The sequence below is a fragment of the Suricata suricatta genome, chromosome 3 (genome assembly GCF_006229205.1).
Source record: "Suricata suricatta isolate VVHF042 chromosome 3, meerkat_22Aug2017_6uvM2_HiC, whole genome shotgun sequence".
In the NCBI taxonomy this organism is placed as follows: Eukaryota; Metazoa; Chordata; class Mammalia; order Carnivora; family Herpestidae; genus Suricata; species Suricata suricatta.
This window is the reverse complement of record NC_043702.1, coordinates 31298442-31325999: the sequence shown is the minus strand read 5'-3', so window position 1 is coordinate 31325999 and position 27558 is coordinate 31298442. Positions and strand designations below refer to the sequence as shown.

Below are 27558 nucleotides of genomic sequence, written 5' to 3'. Positions count from 1 at the left end.
GCTCAACCAAATTCTTGTTTGTTACTATATGCATTATGTTATAGAAAATGTGTTATAGGGGTGTCTGGGTGGCTCAGTTGGTTAAGCATCCGACTTCTCAGCTCAGGTCATGATCTCATGGTCTTTGGGTTCAAGCCCTGCATCAGGCTCTGTGCTGACAGCTTAGAGCCTGGAGCATACTTCAGATTATGTGTCTGTTTCCCTCTCTTCTGCTTCTGTTCTCTCTGTCTACCAAAAAGAAATAAACATTAAAAAATATAAAACAAAGAAAATGTGTTATAAAGATGATTTAAGTAATTAATGACATGTTCATAATTCCTCAGAGTCAAGATTAGAAAGAAATTTAATTGCAACATTTATCTTGATTGTGAAACACTTTATTCAAAGACATCCTATCAACCAGGACAATCTTATTCACTCCCATGGAGTTGCCATTCTTGGTGCCTTACTTCAGAAGGTGAGCACAAATTTAACAAATTTGCATATGTGGCTAATGATTGTAATTATAGCAGTTTGTCTTTGGGCTGTTTCTTCCTAGTAAATAAATATTTTTTTTAAATTACATTATTATGGCTTTATTTATATTAGTGGATGTAGTTTTATTTCACAAGCAAGTATTTTAAATCTACTCTTAATCACATTTTTACATGAATTAGTCATCTTACATAACAGTGTATAATCTGATATATAGGATTTTGTTAACACTGGTATTTGGGGATATCTGATAAATTTAAGATGATTTTAGGAATATGACATTAGGAAAATATGTTCTAGTAGATGTTGGAAAAATTAAAGTTTAAGTTGTTTATATTTTTGTAACAGTGATTTTCATATTTAGTAGATATTCTGCGTTAATCATTTGGAATTTAAATATAACTTAATGATAGTTATTTAACCTGAAATTTACAGAACACTCCTCTGTTTGGATTACAGATACCAAGCGCCTTGATGGATGTTAATGTATTGATGGCAATTCAGTTACTAATTGAACAGATATCATTAGAGAAAAATATGCAGCTCCTGCAACAAATGTATCAGTATTTACTCTTTGACTTCCGTATTTGGAACCGTGGAGATTTTCCCTTCCGAATTGGTGAGAGAACAGGCTGTTGGATCAAATTTTATATAGTTGTTTTAAAAATTTATAACTACTTGTGGGATTTTATTTTAGGCATATCACTTAAGAGTGAACTTTGTATTTTAGGTCATATACAATATCTTTCCACCATCATCAAAGACAGCCGGAGAGTTTTCCGAAGGAAGTATGGTGTGCAGTTTCTCCTAGATACACTTAGGATTTATTATGGGTATGATGTCCTTGTTCCATCTCAGCTTGATATTGTTTTCTGTTTGCTACTGAGTTGGAATGTCTAGATCATTTATTTTCCAGAAATTCTGATAGGCTTTAACTTGAGAGAGACAGGAAAATGTGGAGGTCAAAATGATGAACAATGGATCACATATATCGGGTTTGAATCTTGTGTTTCATTAATTGGCTGTAGGTAACTTACTCAACTTTCTGTGTTTTTTTTGTCTGTGACAAGTAGATAATAAACCTGTGACAACCTATGGTTGATTTGAGGGTTAAACTAAAAGAATTAAGAATGTGTAAAGCACTTACAACTATGTCTTCCACTTAGTGTTGTTTAAATATAAACTTAGGGGCTCCTGGGTGGCTCAATTGGTTGAGCGTCTTGACTTGATTTTGGCTCAGATCATGATCCCAGGTTTATAGGATTGAGCTTTGCATGAGGTTCCACTGAGTGTGGAGCTTGCTTGAGATTCCTTCTCTCTCCCTCTCTCCCCTGCTCATGAGTGCTTGGTCTCTAAAATGTAAATAAATAAATAAATAAATAAAATCTGTTTTAGCTATTTATATCTTTGTTATTGCAACTCCTAACTTTAAAAGATTATCCTTAAAAAGAAAAAGAAAACAAAGATACCATGAAACATGGAAACATCTTTTTTTATACTATGAATTCTTTCGTATAAAAAAGCACTAAAATATAAAAATTTAACTTTCAATTCTTGCACTTTTACTTTCTCTTTCAGGAGTGATTGTAAATACAGTGAGCTGTCTGTAGATGACATTCGAACAATACGGACTTCTTTGTATGGACTAATTAAATACTTTCTGTGCAAAGGTGGAACTCATGAAGAGATACAAAGTATTATGGGTTACATAGCTGCTATCAATGAAGAAGAACAGGTATGCTCCAGATACTCTTTTTTTTTCCACATTTAAGTTGCTATATCATCATCTTTTAAAATTACATCCATATTAAACATACTTTAAGACTAAAGTGTTTATTAGGTATAATACAATATTATGCAGTTGAAGAAGTAAATTTTATCTCCTGAAACTGAAAGTTTAATGTAGTTGGTAATGTAATAAAATACTTTAATTAGCTAGAAAGTAGTGCCTGGAAATAGTTGTTTTGGCAGTTCTGAAGCCTCCTTTTATAGGCCACATAATAAACATTTACCTGTTATCAAAGATACTGGACAGATTTCTAACATGAATTTAACATAAGTTTATAAAACCTATGCAAAAAATAAACTATAAATATATTTCTATTTTTAGATACTTTTATATACATTGTTCATTTATACCTCAGAACTACTCTGTAAGCAGTGGTTCTCAGTGTATGGTTTCTAACCATATTTACCTGGGAACTGGTTAGAAATACAAAACTGCTGAACCAGGTCTTCTGGGTGATTATGGTGCATGGCAAAATTCGCAAACCACTGATATAAAACACACAGACCAGGAAGTAATCTTCCCATTTGCACATTTGGAAGTACATATTTAGAGAGATTAGGTAACTTAAAAAAAAGTCATACAGCTACAAACCTAGGAATAGAACCCAAGTATATTTACTGCTATTTCTGTATACTATTCTCAACACCAAACTTGAGCAACCTTAATTTATATTGACTCAAATATTTTGTGCTCTTTGATAAAGTATTCTTTGTGTTCTCAGTGCTTACATGACTTCATAATTAATATTATATAGATGAGTTAACTTATATTATTTCTCTGTAAGGTTAGGCTACTTTAAAAGCTTCTTTTTATTTAAAGTAATGAGTAGCTAGTTTATTGCATAACAGGTGTATTGTCACCTGCTGTGCTTCATTGCCAATGGTATTTTCTTGGTCAGTTCAGTCAAAGAGTTATTTATTGAAAGCTTACTTACACAGAATCAACTAAGAAATTATAGGTATATAATAATGAGTTACTGTTCTTTTAGCCTAATGGAAGCAAGGGTAGGTAAGAGAGCTTTATAAATAACCTTGAAACAAGAAAAAAAAAGGAGCATGATAATATCTGTAAGAGAGATACAAAGTCCTGTGAGGTTTGCATAAAAGAATATTATATGTTGAGGAAACCAGGAAAGGCTTTATGGAAGACATGGCTTTTCATGTAGTTAAAGCACTATAGGTATGGTTTAGCAGGTGAATATGTATATTTAGAGGATACACAAAAGGAAACAAGCCAAAAGCATGATGGACGTTAAGAGGCAGGGCTATTTCATAAGGCATCAGATAGTCCAATTAAACTAGAACATTAGAGTATATATGGTTTAGGTAAATAACTGTGGTTTATGACTTTATTTGTACTTCCATATATGAGTGTGGTTGTTTGTTTTGTTTTGTTTAATTTTAAAAGCTCTTTGGAATTTTGGATATGCTAGTCAGTCTCCTGCGTACCAGCCCAACTAGAGGTCAGCTTTTCTTACTGCTGTTTGAACCAGGAAATGCTGACATACTTTATGCCTTGCTCTTAAATCAGAAGTACTCTGACAGACTAAGAGAAATCATTTTTAAGGTACAAACATTTCTTAAACATCTTTATATTTGGGGACATTTGTGAGTATATGAATTATAAGTTATCTATTTTATGAATGTAAATTCTTTTTTCATATCTGCTTTTATGTAATTTTAAATTGTTCAATTTGATGTGATGCATACTTTTCATGTTTTTATTATTTGAGTATTTAAAAACTGTATTGTAATCTGATCAATTATTTCAGTGGAAAACCCACTTGGTTATATCATTCTCTGTATAAAACTTCTCATCTCCCTTTTTTTGCCTTCTTTTAAAAAATTTTTTTCCGCATAATTGACACACAATATTATAATAGTTTCAAGCATACCTTGTAGTGATTCTACATGTTTAAACATTATGCTTTGCTCACCACAAGCATAGCTACCATCTGTCAGTATATAACGTATTACAATGCCATTGGCTATATTCCCTGTGCTGTACCTTTTATTCCTGTGACCTATTGGTTTTATAACTGGAAGCCTATACCTCCCACTCCCTTTCACTCATTTTGTCCTGTCTCTCTTTTGACTTACCATCAGTCTGGGTGGCAGGTCAGACATTTTAGCAGTAAATAATAATAACTGACTTTAGGTAGCACCACTATTTGTCAGACAGTAATACATTCTTCATATATTAGCTATCTTAGTCCTTGTAAAAACCATATGAAGTGGATATTATTTTTCCCATTTTATAGATAAAGAAAAGGCCAGAGTTTAGTAACTTGTCAGAGGATATTGAATATATTTTGTTAAGCTATCCAAAGTAGTCAGTTTGAGCTTTGCTTGAAAGCTATCCACTCAACCTTTTTTGTTAAAGAAAAATAGAGGAGTTAGTCATATTTCTACTTTTCATGACTTATTCTACTCATTATGCCTAATTACCTGTGACAGTTGTTTCCTCTTATATCATCAGTGTTAAATGTTATAAAGTCTACTTATGGGGTCATTTGTATTGCCTGGGTTTAGAATCTCAAAACTTTGAAAAAACAAGGGTGCAATAAAAATGATCTGCCATAGTCTCTCATGGCTATCAATTATGGTGACCCCCATAGCTGCTCTTTAAAACATCTGCCCAAATAACTCTTCTTGGTGGAGATTAAGAGATATTTCTCCAAAAATGACCTTATATGGATTGTTCATGACATTATTCTGCCAAAATTACTCTGTCCATAGGATTTCAGTGTCTCACTTTTAAATGTTGATCTCACTTCAGGAAGTATGGTATTATTAATTCATTCTTCCATTTTAGCATATGGTTGTGTTGCTTTACAAAATGTTTCCTTGTTCTTGAGAAGTAGTTTATAACTGTTATATAAATGTTACATAAATTATGAGATTGAGATAGAAGTATCTTTTTTTTTTCCTTTCATAGCATATCTTTGTTCTTCTTGGAGGCTGTAGGGTTTGTTTTCATCTAAGCCTTAACCATTAAAAAGGAAATTTTAAATTATTTTTTAAATAGTGACAGACTGTTCTTAGTTCTCTGTGTTGAGAAGAATATATTACTGTTGTAACCAGGTGATGGAACAAATGTTGAAATGCACAAATGTTTATGAACGAAGTAAACAACGTATTCGGCTCAGAGAAGTTGGCTATTCAGGACTGGGACTTCTTCTTAATGAAGCACCTGTTAATGCCAATCTCATTAAAAGCCTTACCAATCAAATTATAAATACAGGTATGACTAATGCTGATAATACTGATATATTTAAGAAATGTTCTTCATAGTAGAATATGTATTTGATATTCTCCATTTTTGTCCTGAAGGTTTTTTTTTTCCCCTTCCTTCTTCAGGTTACTTCGTAAATTACCTGTTATTTTTTTTTTCCCCTTCCTTCTTCAGGTTACTTCTTAAATTACCTGTTATTTGATTCAGCAGGGCTTTCCTTGGGTACTATTTTTTATTTATCTTTTTTGTTATTGTCTCCACATGACATAGCATAGTGCCATAGACCTTCAGCAAATGTTTATTGATTAATTAATAAATAATTGAGTTCTCTATAATAAGAAAAGGATGCTAGAGAAAATACATACAAAACATTCTGTCTTTTTCTTTAGGGAACTTAAATCCTTAATTTCAGATATTCTTTCAGATACTCTTTTTTGTTTCTCACTTTTTTAAATAAAACTTTTTTAGTCCTTACTATAAACTATAGTATTTATGGCAGATGCTAGGGGTTCAAAACCTGTATGATAAGGTTTTTTGTTTTGAGTGATGTACTTTCTCATTGATAAAACAGGTACATCAGATATAAGGTATGTACATAAGAAGATAAATAATAGTATAAGAACAAAACAGTATGGACGGTATGTTCAGGCAATCAAAAGAAAAGAACAGTTATTTAAGGCTTATTCAGAATGATGTCAAACATTCTAAATCTACTTTCTTTGTAAAATTTAAACATGTATAATTCTTATTTTAAATGAGAGTTATTTCATCATTTATGTAACTGTCACCCCCAGTTCATTCTTTGAGAAAGAGCTTGAAAAAGACAATGCTAGAGGCATCATGGTTCTTGATTTCAAACTGTTAGATTAAACAAAACACACATACACCAATGGAACAGAATTGAAAGCCCAGAAATACAACAGTGTATGTCTGGTCAACTAATATTTGACAAGAGATCCAAGAATACTCAGTAGGGGAAAAATAGTCTATTCAGTGAATGGTGTTGCAAAAAAGTGAGAATGGACCCCTGTCTTATACCAGTCACAAAAATTAATTTGAAATATATTAAAGATTTAAACATAAGCCCTGAACCATATAACTCCTAGAAGAAAACATAAGAAAAATCTCCTTGACATTTGGCTTGTTAATGACTTTTTGGATATGACACCAAAAGCACTAGCAACAAAAGCAAAATAAACAAATGAGGCTAACTAAAAAGCTTCTGCACAGTGAGAAAAACCACCAACAAAATGAAAAGGCAGTCTACAGGATGGGAGAAAATGCTTGTGAATCAAATATCTGAGAGGGGGGTTAATATCTAAAGTATGTAAGGAAATCATACAACACAATAGCAAAAAAAAAAAAATCCAGTTAAAAATGAGCAAAACGGGGTACCTGAGTGGCTCAGTTGAGTGTCTGACTCAGTTTCTGCTCAGGACATGCTCTCATGGTTCGTGGGATCCAGTTCCATGCTGGGCTCTGCACTGACAGCTTAGAGCCTTCTTAGGATTCTCTCTATCTCTCCCTCTCTGTCTTTCCTCCACTTGTGTGCACATGCACATATGCATGCTCTCTCAAATAAATGTTAAAAAAGTGAGCAAAGGGCTTGATGAGACTTTTTTTTAAAGTTTTATTTATTTATTTTGAGAGAGAGACAGCATGAGCAGGGAGGGGCAGAGAGAGAGGGAGAGAGGGAATCCCAAGCAGGATCCATGCCAATAGTGCAAAGCCCAAGGTGAGGCTTGAGCCTACAAACCATGAGATCATGACCTGAGCCACTATCAAGAGTCAGACACTTAACCAGCTGAGCTACCCAGCTGCCCTCTAAATAGACAGTTTCTGCATACAAGACAAAAACTAATCAGGGTATATATCCAAAGGAAATGAAATCACTAACTTGAAGAATTATCTGTATGTTCATTGTAGCATCATTTATAATGGCTAATACATGGAAACAGACTAAGTGTCTGCTATTGGATGAGTGGATAAAGAATGTGTTATGTGTGTGTATACATATATTAGACAGCCACAACAAAGAAGGAAATCCTGCCATTTGTAAAAGAATAGTCTGCAGGACATTATTATGCTAAGTGGAATAAGTCAGAGAAGGACAGATACTGTATAGTCTCACATACCAGACTCCTAGAAACAGAGAATAGGGGAGGGTGTGTGTGAGGGGTGAGGGGTGGGGCAAATGAATGCGGTGGTTAAAGGGTACAAGCTTCCAGTTACAGGGTGAGTAAGTTCTGGGATCTGATGTGCAGCATGGTAACTATAGTTAGCAATACTGTGTTATGGTCTTGAAAGTACTAAGAGCTGATCTTAAAAGTTACCACCACGAAAGGAAAATGATAACTGTGTGAAGTGATGGATGTTAATTAACCTTATTGTGGTAATTATTTTACAATATATACATACATCATCATGTTGTATACCTTAAATTTATGTGGTTTTATGTCAATTACATCTCAACAAAGCTAGAAAAAGCTAAAGGCTATCTATGGTTGACAGCAAGAGAGAAAGAAAATAAAAATGAAACAATTATTTCATTATCCATCTCTCATAGTTCTTTGGTTACCTCTGGAATTTAATTTTAACTTTTTGTTTTTTCCCCACCATAGATCCTTCTATTAATTTCAAGGACCTATTATCCATGGTATATATATCTCACAGGACACATGTAAATGTCAGGGTGGTTATCTGCAGAAAGGTTAGTGAACTTTTAAAATCTACTTTAAAGGGGTGCCTGGGTGGCTCAGTTGGTTAAGCGTCTGACTTTGTCCCAGGTCACGATCTCATGGTTCATGAGTTTGAGCCCCATTTTGGGCTCTGTGCTGACAGTTTGGAGCCTGAGCCTGCTTTGGATTCTGTCTCCCTCTTTCTCTGCCTCTCCCCTGCTTGCACTGTCTCTCAAAAATAAACATTAAAAAATTAAATATATTTTAAAAATAACAATACTGTCATACTGTGAATAGCGTTTATATTGAGTATTTTATACCAGGCGTAAGTTTTAATTTCTGTTAATTTGTAAATGGCCTCATTTTATAAATAGTTTTCTTTTTGAGGTGAATTAACTTTATGTGATCACAAAAATGTGTTCTTCCTAGACTCCCATAATTTCCTGGAAATATTCCCTTGCCCTAGTAAAAAAAATTTACTACAAGAGAATAGTTTGTAAAGAACCTTCAAAGATAATGACCATTTCTAATTCATATATGATATTTTAGAGTTTCTGAATCTTTTGAACTTTATGGAAAAGCAACAATGACTTGCTTTCAATGCACCCCTTCCTTTAGCCTTTAACTAAGTCAAGAAATAGTTATCCTGTGTGCTTCTTCCTGATTATAACCTTCTCTCTTCTCTGCTATTAAACTCTGACCTACTACTTAATTTATTTTCTAGCTTTTCCTTTTAATTTTACTCCTTAATTATGTTACAGTATTTTTCAATTATAAGTCTGGATATATATCTTTTTCTTTACTGGCCTCACAGTTTTTCATTCTATGACTATTGTATAAAGTATTACCTGGTTCCCTGTGCATGGACATTTAGATGTCTCCTATATTTCTATGTTAATAAATTTCTGCTTTTTACATATATATTTTTTTACATATACTTCTTTACATATATTTTTCCTGGTTTTGGTAATATATCTGTAGGACCTAATCCATGAAATGGAATTGCTGTGTCAGAGGTGTTTGCATTTTGCATTTTGATGGATTTTGCCATATTGTCCTTGAAGCAGGCCACATAGATTGATCCTTTCCTTTCAGCTTGAAAACAGCTTTCAATGTAGCCCAGTTTTTTCCCATTATATATATATAAAATGGACATAAGCTGAGTAATTTTATGGATATTTTATTTTAAGTTTATTTTTGAGAGAGTATCAATAGGGGAGGGACGGGGTGGGGGAAGGAGAGAATCCCAAGTAGGCTCTGTGCAGTTAGTGCAGAGCCTGATGGGGGGGTCAAACATGAACGTGAGATCATGACCTGACCTGAAATCAAGAGTCGGACACTAAACCAACAGAGCTACTCAGGCGCCCATTTTGGAAATCTGAAAATTACAAAACCATGAAAATTTCTTTGCTGTGCAAAAAAAAATGGTATTTTCTATCACTAGAGTAATGGACAGGTAGCTCACCTGTCACAGCGTGAAAAGGAAAACATCACATCATTATGACTCATCGTGACTAATTGCTTTCTATAGCAGCATCAGTATGTGTTAGAGCCATTGATATTAAAGTCCCTATCAACATTATTCATCTGTGAAACTTGTCAGAGATAAAAGAGATTTTCTAAATACTGGGGGCAAAAATTCTTTTCATCTACATAGAATTTTTTTGTCTTTGTGATAAAAACATCTTAAGGGTCTTAACTAAATACCTGACAGTGTTTGAGAATTTGTTTTAATCCAAAAAACTGGGAAATGAGTTGGATAGTAGAGATTAATACACATTGACATATCTTTATCTATTCTTTAATTTCAGGTTCTTTTTCAGCTAACTAGCAGTATCCATTTTTTTGTAATTAATGTTTTCAAATTAAAATACAGTTTTTTTGGTGCCTGGGTGGCTCAACCAGTTGAGCATTTGATTCTTGATTTTGGCTCAGGTCATGATCCTAGGGTTGTGGGATCCAGCCCCACATTGGGCTTGTGCTAAGCATGGAGACTGCTTAAGATACTCTCCCTCTGTCTTTGTCGCTGTCTCTCTCTCCCTCTTCTCTTCCCCCTGCTTGTGCTCTTTCTCTCTCAAATAAGTAAATAAATAAAATATAGTGTTTAATTTGTACCATATAGAATTAATGAAAGTGGTTTGGTTTTTTTTTTTTTTTTTTTTTGGTAAAAGCAACCATTGACTTTGCCTGGAAATAAAAATGAGATGGGGAAACAATCTTGGGACATCTAGGTTCTATTAAAGTATTTGTGTGTCATATTTACTCTGCTAACCTTAGGGCCAGAATAGGGCCTGGTACAGAGTATATATTCAGTATTTGCTAAACAAATGCAGTAGGCTCATGGAAAGTACTTAGTTGAGAAGATACAACTTTTTTACATTTTATATGTATCTTCATTCTATTTATATTTTCTCTGACCAGATTTAAGTAATAACATGAGTGTGTTGACATGTGAGGATCATTTTACTTTTTTTCTTTTTTATCTTTCAGCAAGTATTAAAGTACTCTGTACAATGAGTAATATGCAGGTTAATAACCCTCTAGATAGTTTGTAATACAGTTAAGAACAAAATTTTTGAAAGTGTATCTTCACACAGTTTCTTATTAAATTACTTTGTCATTAAAATAACTGAGAAGGGGTGCCTGGGTGGCTCAGTCGGTTAAGTGTCTGGTCATGATCTCACGGTTTGTGGGTTCGAGCCCCGCGTCAGCTCTGTGCTGACAGCTCAGAGCTTGGAGCCTACTTCAGATTCTGTGTCTCCGTCTCTCTCTGACCCTCCCCTGCTCATGCTGTCTCTCCCTGTCTCTCAAAAATAAATAAAAAACATTTAAAAAATTAAAAATAAATAAAATAAATAAAATAACTGAGAGCTGGTTTTGACGTGAAGTACTGTGTACTTTTTGACAAATTTTGTATTCTTAATCTCTTCACAGATTTTACAGATTTTGCAGTCCCAGTCAGATGCAGCACATCAAATATCTCAACAAGTGGGTTGGCAAGACACTTTGGTTAGGCTCTTTTTAAAAACAAATTTTGAAAATGGAAATACTCTTCATAAGCACGGTAGAGTTCTTTCAGTGAAAGACAATGATAAAAATGTGGTGGGTGAAGATCTTAAGAGGAACTTCGATGAAAAGACAGATGAAGAAAAAATCAACTCTTTTGCCTCAGCTAATGTGTCTTCCGATCAGTGGAGTTTAGAGGATAGACACTCTCTAGACTCAAACACACCACTGTTTCAAGAAGATAGTTCTGTGGGAGAATTATCTTTCAGATCAGAGAATCAAGAAGAATTCTGGAATAGTAATCCTTCACATTTGAGTTTAGATTTCAGTGGCATGGACTCATGTGAACTGAGCGACAGCGGAAGTCACATGCCAGACAGCCTGCCTAGTACACCATCCCCAGTTGAATCTACTAAATCATTTTCTGTGCCGTCTGACAAAGAGAGCAGCATCACAAATGATACGGGGTTTAGTGATGACTCATCTTTACTTGAAAGCCAAGAGGTAAAATTCCTTATTTGTCCAAAAGCAGTTTAATTTTCATGTATCTATGATATATTTCTAATCCTTAGAATTGTGTAATTGTTAACAATTTCATATTATATTCATGTTCTAAGTCTCAAGATCTAAGATTTTGGAAGCCTAAAAGTCACTAAATTGTGTCTTGAGAGCAAAACCAGTGTCGTATTCATCCTTGTATCTCTAGGGCCTACCTAGCAAAGTTCCTGGTTCATCAAGACACATTAAAAATATGTCAGATGATTACAGTCACTGTTTGCGATGGTTCCTTTTATGTGCTTTTAATACCTCCTCCTTCCAGTAACTTAATATTATTTAACTTTTTTATAGAGATGTGAGGAGGAGCTTCTTCAATTACTGACAAATATTTTGAACTACATAATGTGTAAGGGACTAGAAAAGTCAGATGATAATACTTGGATTGAACGGGGACAAGTGTTTTCAGCACTAACTAAACCAGGAATATCCAGTGAGCTACTTCGACCATCAGATGAAATAAAATTAATGTAAGCATTCATTCATTTGGTGATTTACCCTCTTCTTTTGGAGTGTTCAGGAGTCTAAGATATTATTTATTGAACATTTATTCAGTATCCAGTGGGTGTAGTGAGAGAAAAGGAGAAACTGTACACAGCTCCTTTTCCTCTCTGTTGCCATTTTAGTGGAATCTAGAGGGACATTCAAAAGTAATTCCAGTGTGAGGAGATTTAAATCTTTAGTTTGGTCTTAAAGGATTACATATTCCTTGTTGTTTAAACTAGATTTGATAATATCTAAGCACTTAGTGCATTGTGTTCTACAATCTTGTCCAAATTTGAGGATTTCCATGCTAAAGGAAGCAAATAGTGTTTTCATAGAAATTATTTCCTAAAGCATTTAGAGTTCTCTGCAAGGCCAGACCCTCTGCAAGACATAAGCTGTTTCTAATCTTCCCAATTTAGAGCTTTAAAGAAACTTTAAATTATCTCATAGAAACTGGAATTTGAAATATTTTAATAGCTTTTTTATAGTCAAGTAGAACAGATAACTTTTACTTTGCCTTTGTTTTATACTTACTAAAGATAGATACTTCCAAGATTAAAAAGTTGCTTCATTGGGGCGCTTGGGTGGCTCTGTTGGTTAAGCGTCTGACTTTAGCTCAGGTCATGATCTCGCAGTTTGTGGGTTGAGTCCTACATTGGGCTCTGTGGTTACAGCTCAGAGCCTGGACCCTGCTTCAGATTCTGTGTTTCCCTCTTTCTTTGCCCTTCCCTATTTCTCTTCTCTCCTCTCTCTCTCTCTCTCAGAAATATTTTTTAAAAATTTATTTTTTATTATTTTTTTAATATTTTATTGTCAAATTGATTTCCATACAACACCCAGTGCTCTTCCCCACAAGTGCCCTCCTCCATCACCACCACCTCTTTTCCCCCCTCCCCCTTTCCCTTCAATCCTCAGTTCATTTTCAGGATTCAGTAGTCTCTCAAGTTTTGCATCCCTCTCTCCCCCCAACTCTGTTTCCCTCTTCCCATCCCCCTGGTCCTCCATTAGGTTTCTCCTGTTTTCCTGTTAGACCTATGAATGCAAACATGGTTTCTGTCCTTCTCTGCCTGGCTTATTTTTTTTTAAATTTAAAAAAGAAAGTTTCTTCATTTTGGTTAGATACTGTCTACAGTGTCCTCGAATCTCTGTCTGTGATAGTGTATCTTTAGAAATACAATCATTTTGACAAATACTTGATTTTTTCATGTTTGACTATTTTTCTAAGCTGAAAATGGTTTTAAGAGGATTTATTTCACACTTAGTTTGCTACAGAAGATGTTAGAATGGGCAGTTATGGAAAACAGAGACTCAAACATGAATCCAGTAACTGCTGAAAATGCTTTACGGCTCATCATGATCATACAGGATTTTCTACAGTCAGAGGGGCTTGTTAATTCAAACATGTGGACTGAGAAGGTACAGTAATAACTCTTTGAAATTACTTTCTATAGTCAAGCACTTTATTCAAGGAAAAAAACTTTTGTACCCCCCTCTTTTTAGAGCATTAAAATTTAATTGGATGCAACAAACATGGATTAACAGTTAACCAATTTTGTTAGCTATTACTAAGATAATTCTTTTGGCCTTTTCCATTTGTACATTAAACTAGTTTTGAAACATTTATGATGTGTATTTCAGTTGGGGAAAATTCATCAGTTGATTTTAAGATGGAATATTTTTATTTCTCAATTTTTCCCTTGTGGTAGCTTTTCGAGGATTTGATGCTTCTCTTCGATGGTCTGTTGGTTTGGTATTCTGCAAGTTCAGAACTGCAAAAACTTTCTCGAATTCAAATCCAGTTGCTTCTAGGATTCATTGGAATGGGTAATTTGCAGGTTTGTCAATTCTGCATTATATTTTATGCTTTGTATGCAGTATAGGAATTATTTGTGTAATAACCAAATGATAATATTTAATGTTATTAATGTTTAATAATTTAATTTTAAATGATAATTTCAGTATTTTAATTTATTAGTTTCAAAAATACCCAGTTTCAGTTTTGTTAATCAGAAAGAAGCTTCAGAGGTAGCTCGTTGATGGTTTCTTTCTGATTCAATATAAGCTTAAGGTTTCTGTTGGGTCCGGCCCGCGTGGCAGTAAATCCTTGCAGGTTCTTGATCCTGAGAGAGGGAGAGAAAGGGCAGGAAGGGGGAGCACAGAGAGTAAAGACAGCACACACTTTCTGATCAAGCCTCTCCTTCTTTATTCAGCAAACACCGTATCTTATAAAGCTTTTTAGGCAAGAGAACAAGGCAGCTGACCTAGGTCAGTTGCTAGGAAACAGGGTCAAGGGATTAAAGCTAGGGTAAAGAAGGAAATAAACTAAGGTTTTTAGCACTGCACTGGAGGGCCGCTACCACCCTGCCTGTGGGCGATTGATCTTTGTTCTTCTGGCTTCTCCTCTGGCAGGGAGTGGTGCTCCCCTGCCTATTTTTGCAACTCCCCTCAGGGAGTGACATATCCTAGCAAATGGCCAAGCAGGTGAATCTTTGCCGCTCCCCACAGGTTTCCTTTTTAACAATTTATACATAGCTTATATTAGGAGGTATTAGATCTATCATCTCCAGTGTAGCTAGGAAGTGTATAACCTGCCTAGACTCTTTATACTTGTCTCTTAAACATGTGCAGTTTAGGGTTTTTATTTTTAGGGAAATTATTTATTTTTGTTTCTTTTAGATCTTTTTCTATTACTTTACAAATCTATAGTTTTACATTATATATAATTTTTTAATTCATCAAACACTGTGAATCCCTACCAAGTTTGAGCATTGTGCTAGGTCTTCAAAATACAGATAAATAAAATATAGACCCGAGGAATATTTATTATTTCTATTTTTAATTAAAAATTTTAGGGGCACCTAGGTGGCTCAGTCGGTTGAGCATCTGACTTCCTCTCAGGTCATGATCTCATGGTTTGTGGGTTCGAGCCCCATGTCAGGCTCTGTGTTGACAGCTCAGAGCCTGGAGCCTACTTCTGATTCTGTGTGTGTCTCTCTGCCTCTCCCCAACTTGTGCTCTGTCTCTGTCTCAAAAATAAATAAACATTAAAAAAAATTTTTTTTTTAACTTTTTAAAGTTGGGGAATGTTCCTGGGTGGCTCAGTTGGTTAGGCATCTGATTCCTGATTTCAGCTCAGGTCATGATTTCAGGCTCTGGCCTCATGATTCTCTCACCACCTCTCTCAGCCCTTTCCCCACTTGTACTCCTCCACCTATTTCAAAATAAAAGGCCATATTTTTCAATATATATTTTTTCCTAATTGTAAAAGTAAAACATGATTTACATGGAAAATACACAAAAACATAAAGAGAAGAAAATAAATCTGTCCTTCCATAGCCCAAGAAGAAATAATTGTCAATATTTTTCTATGCATATATCTTTTTCAGATGATTGAAAACATCATATATTTTGATTATTTTATGTTCCTTTTTCTTACAATTATATTGAACTCCTTTCATCACATTACTGACTTTTTAAAAATAGGATTTTTGGGGGGGCTTCTGAGTGGTGGCTCAGTAAGTTGAGTGTTTGACTCTTGGTTTTGGCTCAGGTCATGATTCCAGGATCATGGGATAAAGCCCTGCAACAGGCTCTGCACTGAGCTTGGAGCCTGCTTGAAATTCTCTTCTCCTCTCTCTCTGTCTCTGTCTCTCCCTCCCAACTCCTCTCCCCCACTCCCCCGGTTGTGCTTGCTCTATTTTTATAAATAAAAATAAAATTAAGATTTTAAAAATAGTGGTTTTTTCTTAATCATAAAAGTAACATATTATTGTAGAAACATGGAAAATGTAGAACATCTAAGTAAATAAGATTTGTTTTCTGGTACACAGATTGTGGAATCTTCAATTGTGTATCCATTCAAATGCAATTTGAAAATACATATACTTAAAAAACAATTCTTTGTATAGTATTTCCAGTCTAAAACTACATCCTAAAATAATAATCTAAAATACCAAACAGCTTGATAGATGTTCATGGTGGCATTCTGGGTTTTTTTCTACCTAGAAATAGAATGAAGATAGCTTTTGGGGCTTTTTCATTAACATTAGCCTGATGGCTCTTAAAACAGTTGCAGCCAGCATGGCAGGTAGATATGAGAACTCTTGGTTTTGAGGTTGTTTTTTCCCCCTCACTTTTAGTTATTCTCAGTGTTTCTCTTTAATGAAATTTCCATAAATATCTATTTGTTTAATTTGTTCACCATTAAATAAATACTCAATGCCTGTCCCATAATAGGGCTCTATAAATTCTTGTTAAATAAAGAGTCCAGAACCTATATATATATATATATCTTGTTTACCAGTAGTTAGTAACCTAAAACATTTTTTACTGGCTAGTTGTTTAATTTTATTCTCTCAGGAATAAAAGCATATTTCTCTGAAGTTGTACATGTTAAAGGCTGGGAAAGCAATTTCTTCCCCTAAGGGATTATAATAGAGGTTCTTTGCCAGTCTGACTGCAAACTTGTTTTCTGTGGCTCATACTTACTGGTTAATTGCCAGTGTGTATGTATTAGAAGATGTCACATAAATGTCAACATTTCCTAGCTTATCTCTAAAGTAGGACTAGGTTGTTGATTTATTAGGTACAGCATATGGTCTCCATTTTGTGTGGTTTCCTCTTCCCCCAGTTGTCTTAGCTAAGCCAGTGATGAGAACATGAAATTACCTTGTGGGACATCCCCCATAGTAGTTATATTAGATAGGAGGAACTAGGGCATCAGTATTTTTTATAATTTCTCAAGTGACCCTCATGCAATACTCTTTGTAATAGGGGTAGGGGGAATCATATATATATCTGTATGTGATGTGCGTATGTATCCAAAATTAAGGCAGTGGTCAAGTAAATTATCTTGTATTCATTGAAGTATCTTTATACTTCTAAATAAACATATAAACATTATTTAATACCATGATATTAAGTTAAAAGCAAAGCACTAGATGTTTAACTTTTTATATAAACAATACTTTAAAAAACACATAGCAGGACATCCAGATGGCCAGCAGGTACATGAAACGATGCTCAGCATCACTCATCATGAGGGAAATACAAATCAAAACTACACTGAGATACCACCTTACGCCAGTCAGGGTCGCTAAAATGAACAAATCAAGAGAATATACATGCTGGTGAGGATGTGGAGAGACGGGCACCCTCCTACACTGTTGGTGGGAATGTAAACTGGTGCAGCCGCTATGGAAAACAGTGTGGAGGTTCCCCAAAAAACTATCCATAGAACTCCCCTATGACCCAGCAATAGCACTGCTAGGGATTTACCCAAAGGATACAGAAGTGCTGACGCATCGGAGCACATGTACCCCAGTGTTCATAGCGGCAATTTCTACAATAGCCAAATCATGGAAAGAGCCTAAATGTCCATCACCTGATGAATGGATCAAGAAGATGTGGTATATATATATACGATGGAGTACTATATAGCAATGAGGAAGAATGAAATCTGGCCATTTGTAGCAAAGTGGATGGACCTTGAGGGTGTCATGCTAAGTGAAATAAGTCAGGCGGTTAAGGACAGATACCATATGTTTTCACTCATAGGTCTAACAGGAGAAACCTAAGGACCATAAGGAGAGGAAGGGGGAAAGAGAGCTGGGGAGAGTGAGGGACACAAATCATGAAAGACTATTGAATACTGAGAACGAACCATGGACTGAAGGGGGAAGGGGGTGATGTGATGGCCATGGTGGGGGGCACTTGTGGGGAGAAGCACTGGATGTTACATGGAAACCAATTTGAAAATAAACTATTAAAAAAACAAAAACAAAAAAAAATAAATTAAAAAAACATAGCTAAAAGGCCAACTTTATTAGCACTGGTATTTCCTAGATGATGAGTTTTAATGACCTTTTTCTTTTTTTTATGTTTGTTTATTTTTGAGAGGGAGTGCAAGTGGGAGAGGGGTGTAGAGAGAGAGAGGGACAGAACACCTGATGTGGGCTCAGAGCTGACAGCAGCGAGCCAGATGTGGGGCTCAGACTCGTGAACTGAAAGATCATGACCCGAGCCAAAGTCAGATTCTCAACTGACTGAGCCACCCAGGTACCCCTAAGAAAAAAGGTATGGCCTTTTTTCTTATATTTGTTGGTCTCCATTAGAATTAAGCTGCTTTACTCAGATTCAAAAAGTAAAGTTAAGGATTTGGGAAGTCTGAGGGGAGTAGAAAAGCTTCAGCAGTAGAAGCTTATTTTAAAAGTAGAGAAGTTAGGGTTGCCTGGTTGGCTCAGTTGGATAAGGATCTGACTGCTATTCAGGTTAAGATCTCAAGGTTGATGAGTTCGACCCCTGCATTGGGCTCTGTGCTGACAGCTTGGAGCCTGAAGCCTGCTTCAGATTCTGTGTCTCCTCCTATGTCTCTCAAAAATAAGTAGATAGGGGCGCCTGGGTGGCTGAGTTGGTTGAGCTCAAGTCATGATCTAGTGGTCCGTGGGTCTGAGTCCGGTATCGGGCTCTGTGTGGACAGCTTAGAACATAGAGCTCACTTCAAATTCTGTGTTTCCTTCTCTCTTTATTCCTACCTCAATTTCTCTCTCTCTCAAACATAAATAAACATAAAAAATAAACATTAAAAAATTTTAATATAATTCCCCTATTCTTGCACACTATTAGAAAGAGTGGAATGGATGTTTGGGTGATTAATTATCCACTGCATCTTTTCTGTATCTTCTACTTTTATAATTGTTTTTTTTTTAAACCTGAAGAGTCAAAGATCTTTTGCTAAATGTCTACATTATTTTGTTCTTTCTCACCTTTACTGCTTTCCTCAGGTTTGTGCAATGGCATCAGCTAAGCTAAACACCCTCCTTCAGACCAAAGTGATTGAAAATCAAGATGAAGCATGTTACATTTTAGGGAAGCTGGAACATGTTCTGAGTCAGTCAATCAAGGAACAGACTGAAATCTACTCATTTCTGATTCCTCTTGTCCGTACCCTGGTTTCCAAAATTTATGAACTTCTCTTCATGAACTTGCATCTGCCTTCTTTACCTTTTACCAGTGGTAGTTCTTCATTTTTTGAAGATTTTCAAGAATATTGCAGTTCAAATGAATGGCAAGTTTACATTGAGAAATATGTAAGTTTTATCTGAGTGAATTTTTCCATTCAGTTGTCATTTTTATTGGAAGTATGTATTAAATTTGTATATATATGTTATTTTTTATAAGATTGTGCCTTACATGAAGCAGTATGAAACCCTTACATTTTATGATGGTCATGAGATCATGGCACATTTTTGGAAGGATTGTTATGAAGCCTTAATGGTGAATATGCATAAACGAGACCGGGAAGGAGGAGAAAGCAAGCTTAAGTTTCAGGTAAAAATCATTGAATGTTTTTAGTATCTAGTTTTTTTTATATTGATTTCAACTATTTGATATTCAAATGAAAGTAATAGCAAGTCTGAACTTTGGAGAAGAATGCAGTTTCCTATTTGAAAATTATTTCAGAATTGAAAGAAAAAGACTAATCAGTAACAAAAAGTTAATATCAATGTTCTATGCATAGCAGATATATAGAAAGTATATTAAGCTGATAGTTCATATCTCTAAGGAGGCTGGGAATATATTCGTGCTTAGAGAAAATTGATAGTACTAACTACTTGCTTTAGAAAAGAAGACCTCTAATTTATGTTTCTATCTTAAAAAAGGAAACTAAACTAGTTTCTAAATAAGAAACAAATAAAAATAAGAGCAAAAATCAGTGAAACTAAAAGCAAGAAAATAGAGAAAACTAGTAAAACCAAAATCTAGTTCTTTAAAATGTCAATAAAACCGATCAACTTCTAGCACATTAATAAAGCAAGAAAAAAGAAAGTGAAAAAGTACCATTACCAGAAATGACGGTAATATCACCATAGACTCCACAGACATCAACATGATAATAAGTTACTACCACAAACCAATCTACGCACCTAAATAAGATGAGTTAAATGGCTCAATTTCTTGACAAATAACAAATTTTCAAAATTCAGTAATAAGTTGATAATCTAGTCTTTTATCTCTTAAAGAAATTGGATTTATAATTTAAAAATGTTCTAAAAGGGAAGATTCCAGGCCCACGTGGTTTCATTGGTGAATTCTGTAGAACATTTCATGGAGAAATAACACTAATTCCTCAGAGTCTCTTCATTAAACAGAAAAATTGAGTCACTTCCCAACTCATTATGTGACGACATTGTTCTCTCCTTATTGAAACCATACAAAAATAGTACAAGAATACACCTGAAGCTCATATAACACTGTATGTTAATTATACTGGAATTTTAAAACCTCAAAAATGGTACAGGAAAACTATAGATCAATATCTCTTAGGAACATTGATGCAACCCAGTTACAGCAGTATATAAAAAAGTAATACATCACACCACATAGAGTTTATTCTAGGAATGCAAGATTACTTCAACTTTTGATAATTAGTCAATATAAGGATAATGGACCAAATTCATATTTATTAAAAAAAAAACTACATAATCATATCAGTAGATGAAGAAAAAGCATTCGACAAAATTCATCTGTGTTATGATCAAAACTCTCAGAAAACTAGAAATAGAATCTCAACAAAAATCTTACAGCTAGCTTCACATTTATTTTAAAGTTTGTTTATTTTGAGAGAGAGCACACACATGCATGAGTGGAGGAGAGGTAGAGAGAGAGAGGGAGAGAGAGAAAATCCCAAGGAGGCTCTGTGCTATCATTGCAGAGCCCTACAACAGGGCTCAGTCTCAGGGATCTTGAGATCATGACCTGATCTGAAATCAAGAGTCTCATGCTTAACCAACGGAGCAACCCAGGCACACTGCTAGCTTTATATTTAAATACTTAAAGGTGGCTGAAAATGTCTATTCTCAACCACTCTTGTAGTTAGTCACTGTTGTATTATATGTCCTAGCAAATGCATTAAGAATAGGGAAAGAAATAAAGTCATTTACATTGGAAAGGTAGAAATAAAACTGTTTGTAGATAATATTATTATGTAGATGATCCTAATGAATTTACCAAAAATCTACCTCAATTAATGAGTTTAGCAATATTGCAGGACACACAATACACAAAATTTAATCGTAGGTCTATATACTAACAATTAACAATTATAAACATTTTGAAAAAGTATAATTTATAGTATCTCTAAAAAGATTAAGATACTTAGATATCAATCTAACAAAATATGTACAGATAAGACTCTGATGAAACAAATTTAATAAGTAAAAATACATTTATTCCTTAAAATAGGTATAAAAAGAAGCATTTGTAATCCACCACTGTTAACATTTTGGTATATATCTTTCCTGAGTTTTATTTATGTATATAAAAATGGCACCATTTTCATCTGCTGCTCTTTTCTTAAAATGTATTGTGAGCATCTTTCCATGCCATTATATGACTATGTACTATTCCATTATTTTATGTATTAGAACATAATTAAATTTATGTCCCAGTTTTGGATCTAATTTGTCAATGTTTTCTTCATTTTAAGTAGTATTGGTCACCTTATAGTCATATTTTTATGCTTATTCAGGATGGCTTCCCTAAGATAAGTGAAATTATTGGATGCAGCACTGGATAAAAACTCTTCTTTTGCTCTCATAGAAGTTCTGTTAGTTTCTATTCCAACCAGCATTTTCTTTGTAAATTCATCCTTAGCTTTTTGGGTAAACCTAACTTTAGAATATTCTTATCGGTTGAACTTCACTAATTGTGAAATTGATGTTTAATTATAATGGAGTTGTTGTGACCTCTTCAGTTTTCTTAGCATTGACCTGTTTCAAATATTTAATAATACCAACTCATTGATTTCACAATGGTCTAGTAATAATTATAACAACAATTATAGTAATAAGAGCTACAGTTTACTGAGAGCTTGCTACTTTTCTGGCAGTATAGTAAGTATTTTAAATCTTAATCTTTTTTGATGACAAATATAGTCAACTTCATCTTAGAGATGAGAGGATACTGGGCCTCGGAGAATTAAGTACCTAAGATCTGTACCCAGGCCTGACTCTAAACTCTTAACTGCACTGTGCTGTATTATCTCTCTAAAAGATGCCTTTTAAATCAACATCTAATCCATGTCTTCAACTGTTTTTTTTTTTTTCAACATAATTCAGTATTGATTTTGTGAAACAAATACTGTTAGTTTCTGAAAAATGAGTATCTGTGTGAGTCAGATAAACCAGTCTTAGTACTTGTTTTTTGAAAACTATAAAACTTAATTTCAGGACTCAGTTATATCTTGATAGAACCTATTATCAGAGTAAATTTTATCCTGAAAATTGGAATAAGTTTGTGAATTCGTTTGCTGACTAGGATATTATCCAGAGAGCAGCAATTCAAAGGATTAAATTTTTCATTGTGAGAGATTTGCCCCTGTACATTTCGCCTTTCAGGTCCTGAGTAGTCGCTGTGGATGTGGTTATTCTTCCTTCTACTTCATTTAAGGATGAATTTCATTCCAGTGCCTTAAAAACCAAAAGATCCCAAAGGAAGATAATTTTACTTGACATTATAAGGTTAATAAATCTGAGTTTTAAAATCCTGTATTGAGGTGCATCATCTTTGAAGTTCTTCATGTGTTTATTGTTGTTTAGATTTTTAAAAATTTTTACAGAATACAGATTATAGAATCCTATGCTTCATTAAAAAATTATCCTAATGGAAAAAGAAAATACTGTTGCTTATCAGCTTCTTTTTTTCCTGTATGATTATATTGGATCAAATATTTTAAATTATGGCATTAAAATTTAAATATACCTGTAAATATATGATTCAATGCAATTATTTATTGCTGTTTCAGGAGTTTTTTGTGGAGCCATTTAATCGAAAAGCACGCCAAGAGAACTTGAGATATAATAATATGCTTAAACAACTTAGCAGTCAACAGTTAGTCACTCTGAGACGTTGGACGGCGATACAGCTCTATCTTACATCTGAAAGGGGACCTTGGGCTGAAAGGTAGGAAGATATAATTTATTAAATATCCTTTCTTCATTAGAGCTTTTGTCCAGAACTTTTTGAGCCAGTGACCTCTCCAATCCAATTTTTAAAACATTCAACTTATAAAGAATTGCTTTTAATTAATTTGGTTGTCTTTTTGTGAATTCCAGGTCTGGTATGTTCAGAGCTTCATATATATATGTGTTTTCACCATGGAGTTACTTCCCTTTCTTTTACCCTGTGATATAGAATTTAAGTCTTGAATGAGTTTACTTCTTTCTGCTTGATACTGCCTCTTTGAGCTGGAGTTAGTGATGTTATGTGTTTGAATATTTTACAGTTTATTTACTTGACCTTAAGTTACTTATATTTTGCTGAATCATATATATATATACATGCTTTTTTTATTGTGGCAAAATACACATAAACTTTACCATCTTAACCACTTAAAAATACACAATTTAGTGACAATTAAGTACATTCATAATGTGCAATCATTACCATGTCCAGCTTTAGAACGTTTTCATTACTGCCAGAAGAAACCCAGGACCCGTGAAGCAGTCACTATTGTTCCTTTACCCAGTCCCTGGCAACTACCAGTCTGTATTTTGTCTTTATTGATTTGACTATTCTTGACACTTTATATAGATGGAATCTTACAAATGTAGCCTTTTGTGCCTGGCTTCTTTCACTTAGCATAATGTTTTCATTATATTTGGGTTGTTTTCTTGTGGCTTTTGTAAATAGTACTGCTTTGAACATTTGTAAACAAGGGTTTATTTTCAAAGGTCTGTTTTTAATTCTTTTCAGTGTATACCTACAAGCAAAATTGTTAGGTCATGTGATAATGCAATGTCGTACTTACTGAAGAATTGCCAAACTGTTTTCCACAGCAACTGTATCATTTAACATTCCCATTAGCAATGTTTGTGGGTTCTATCTAGTTTCTCCGCAGCCTTACCAGTATTTGTAAAATTTTTCCATTTTTTAAAATTATGACTGTCCTAATGGATGTGAAGGGGTACCTTATGATTTTGATTTGTTTTTTCTTTATTTAAAAATATTTTTAATGTTTATTTTTGAGAGAGAGCACAAGTGGGGGAGGGCCAGAAAGAGAGGGAGACAGAAACTGAAGCAGGCTCCAGGCTCTTAGTTGTCAGCCTAGAGCACAACGCTGGGCTTGAACTCACCATGAGATTCTGACCTAAGTCAAAGTCAGACACTTAACTGACTGAGCAACCCAGGTACCCCATTGATTTGTATTTCTTAATGACCAGTGACATTGAGTATCTTTTCATTTGTTGGCTTTTTGTATATCTTTTTTGGAGAAATGTGTTTTTAAATTCTTTGCCCATTTTCAAATTGGATTGTTTGATGTTTTGTGGTTGAGTTGTAATAGTTCTTTTTCTTAGTAATAGACCCTTATCAGATCTATGATTTGTAAATGTGGAGATTGTCTTTTCATTTTCTTGGTACTAGCCTTTGGTACACAAAAAGTTTTTAATTTCGAAGTCCAATTTATGTGTTGTTGATATAATATCTAAGAAACTATTCCCAAGTCCAAGGTCATGAAGATTTACTTCTATCTTTTCTTCAAAGAGTTTTAGCTCTTATATTTAGATCTTTGATCTATTTGTAATTATATTCTCTTTATTTGTACTAAAGTTATTATTTTATTTTGAACACTGCATTTGGAATAAATTCGTTGTATACCTAGTTAAGAACTACCATTGAACAGTTAAAGAGTGAAATCTATCAAGCTGTAAATGTGAAGATTTATGTTCAATTCAATTTCTGCTCCCTGTAAACAACATGACATTTCAGGCAAATAATTTAGCCTGTCATATGCTCTTCATGTATAAACTGAAACTGTATATATTTGCATTAGTTTTCTTTCATGATTGCTTGGGTCAAATGAGATAATGAATATGAATGTTTTTATAAAATGATGTTAAACAAATGTAAAATTCCTAATACTTTCTTACGCTGTTTCAATCAATCTTTATAACTTCAACCTCAGTAATTTTACTTGTTTACTTTTGAATATTCGTAGAAGACAAAATCCAATTCACTGGAAACTAGCTAATGTAGAAAATTACTCCCGCATGAGACTTAAATTGGTGCCAAATTATAACTTCAAAACTCATGAAGACGCTAGTGCTTTGAGAGATAATCTAGGTGAGTTCCAATGGCTGTTTAATTGTTTTTTGAAAATAATGAGGGTATTAGTGGGTTGGTTATTGTTTTTATTATTTGTTTCAGGATTTCTTACTCATGAAGGAAGGATGACATTTTATAATTATTTCTTTTTCAGAATGTTAAAGTTTTATTTACAAAGCTTTGTCATACAGAATATAGTTGATATTTAAATGGTTGCATATGTTAAATGCTGTTCTTTGGCCTAAATCTAAGATGATTCCTATTTCAATTAATTGTAATTTTTCAAGGAATAGCATACTTTGCAGTCATAAAATTATACTGTAGTTTATGTGCAGTGCTTTGCCTCTTATATCAATTAAGGTACATTGAAACAGTGGTTCTTTTCCCTTAGTATTTTGCTTACCAAGTCTGAAGCTAATATTAGATATATTTAGAATTCTTAGCAACCCTTTAGATTTTTGTTTTATAACCTGTTCTTAAATTTTTTTATGTCTTTATTTTATTTTGAGAGAGAGACAGAGACAGAGAGTGAGCAGGGAAGGGGCAGAGCGAGAGGGAGACACAGAATCTGAAGCAGGCTCTAGGCTCTGAGCTGTCAGCACAGAACCTGATGCGGGGCTTGAACCCACGAACTGCGAGATCATGACCTGAGCCAAAGTCAGCCACTTAACCAACTGAGGCACCCAGGCACCCCTTATAACCTGTTCTTACACCCTTAGTATCTTAGATAGGCCAGTATCTTTTTCTAGAAAAAAAGTGCAAAAACACAGAGCTTAGCAGTATTTCAAAACAGATTTTAAAGAGTCTCCACAACTCTTTAGGCAACCCTTCTTTTTTGACCACCTTTCTGACCCTACCTTTCTGACTTGGTATCTCCCTTTTTGAAGGCAGGTCTGTCAAATACTCAGTATAATTGATTGTTGAATCATTGGCAATCATGTGTATACTAAATTGTGATTGTTTTATTGTAGCCACCTGTCTTCAGTGGCTAAGTTTTAGATGAAATTCAAGTAACAGTTTTTAAATCTTTTTAAAGCTGCCTTAATATATTGGCCAATACATTTAATGCCATAAATTAATCAAGAGTACTGTCTATGATGCCTACCATTTATGGTCTTTTGTCCTAAAATAAATAAGACACAGAAACTGAATTTCGTTAATGCAAAATAATAGTCCTACTCATTAAAGAAACTCTGAGAATATCTTATATAGAAATAGTTAAAAATATCTTGTCGTCCCTGTACATATCTTGAGATTATTATACTTTCTCTTCTCATTGAAATTTGACTTACTCAGGAAATATCTATTGATGAATGACTTGAATCTTGTAATACTTAAAAGAATTCGGTCCCCTATTTTTTCTTTGTTTTTGCCAAGAAATCCCACCCCAGGAAATTCCTGTTCTTCTTCCTTTCCTCACTTGTTTATACATGTACACAGGTAGAATTTTACATCCCTTCTCCTTGGTTTTAGTTAAGTATAGGAAAACTAGTGTTCTTTCTTTTTTCTTTCTTTTTTTTTTTAATTGTTTAGTTAAGTAATCTCTACAACCAATATGGGGCTCAAACTCACAACCCTGAGATCAAGAGTCACATGCTTTCTGGACTGAGCCAGTTAGGTGCCTCTTCTTTCTTTTTTTCATCTCTCAGTTTTTCTCCTTATCTAATGTTCAAAAGTACCCCAAGTATAATAGTGACAATGAGATAGTATAGAAGAAAAAATACCTTTCAAAGTGAAATTGGAAATAGTACAAGACCAGTAGCATCAATCTAAAAAGCTTTTTAAAGTTCTCTCAAGTATACTTCAGAATTAACTGCAAAATGTTCTACCTACTCCTTATTTTTGTCTATAAGTATTTTCATTAGCTGCCATGATTCATGGTATTTTTAAAGACATTCTATTTTGTTTTGTTTCATGTACCCCAGTTCTGCTTTGTAAACATCCCACTCAAATATACAGGATAGTGTTGACACTGTGGGCTAACATACAAACTTATTCATTATCTGTAACATTTTTGATGGAAAATTATATGTAAATTCCAAACAAGTGATTTGTGAAATATCTTTTGTAACACAACCACTTTTAAACTGGACAGCAACATGTAGAAGAATGAAACTAGACCAGTCTCTTACACCATACACAAAAATAAGATCAAAATGGCTGAAGGACCTGAATGTGAGACAGGAAACCATCAAAACCCTCGAGGAGAAAGTAGGGAAAAACCTCCTAGAC

At 34.1% G+C, this 27558-nt stretch overlaps 1 protein-coding gene across 10 annotated transcripts in view; it reads left to right on the top strand.

Moving 5' to 3' along the window:
- The window catches only part of NBEAL1 (neurobeachin like 1), a 173273-nt gene that overhangs the window by 83692 nt on the left and 62023 nt on the right, over positions 1–27558 (top strand). For all 10 annotated transcript variants that reach the window (XM_029934027.1, XM_029934026.1, XM_029934033.1 and 7 more), the window contains 15 exons: positions 324–457; positions 934–1093; positions 1205–1307; positions 2053–2209; positions 3671–3829; positions 5347–5506; positions 8119–8207; positions 11110–11685; positions 12031–12206; positions 13485–13638; positions 13929–14057; positions 19005–19310; positions 19402–19551; positions 23027–23184; positions 25220–25344. In XM_029934027.1, coding sequence (XP_029789887.1) covers positions 324–457; positions 934–1093; positions 1205–1307; positions 2053–2209; positions 3671–3829; positions 5347–5506; positions 8119–8207; positions 11110–11685; positions 12031–12206; positions 13485–13638; positions 13929–14057; positions 19005–19310; positions 19402–19551; positions 23027–23184; positions 25220–25344 — 2736 coding nt within the window. The remainder of the gene's footprint in view (positions 1–323; positions 458–933; positions 1094–1204; positions 1308–2052; positions 2210–3670; positions 3830–5346; positions 5507–8118; positions 8208–11109; positions 11686–12030; positions 12207–13484; positions 13639–13928; positions 14058–19004; positions 19311–19401; positions 19552–23026; positions 23185–25219; positions 25345–27558) is intronic.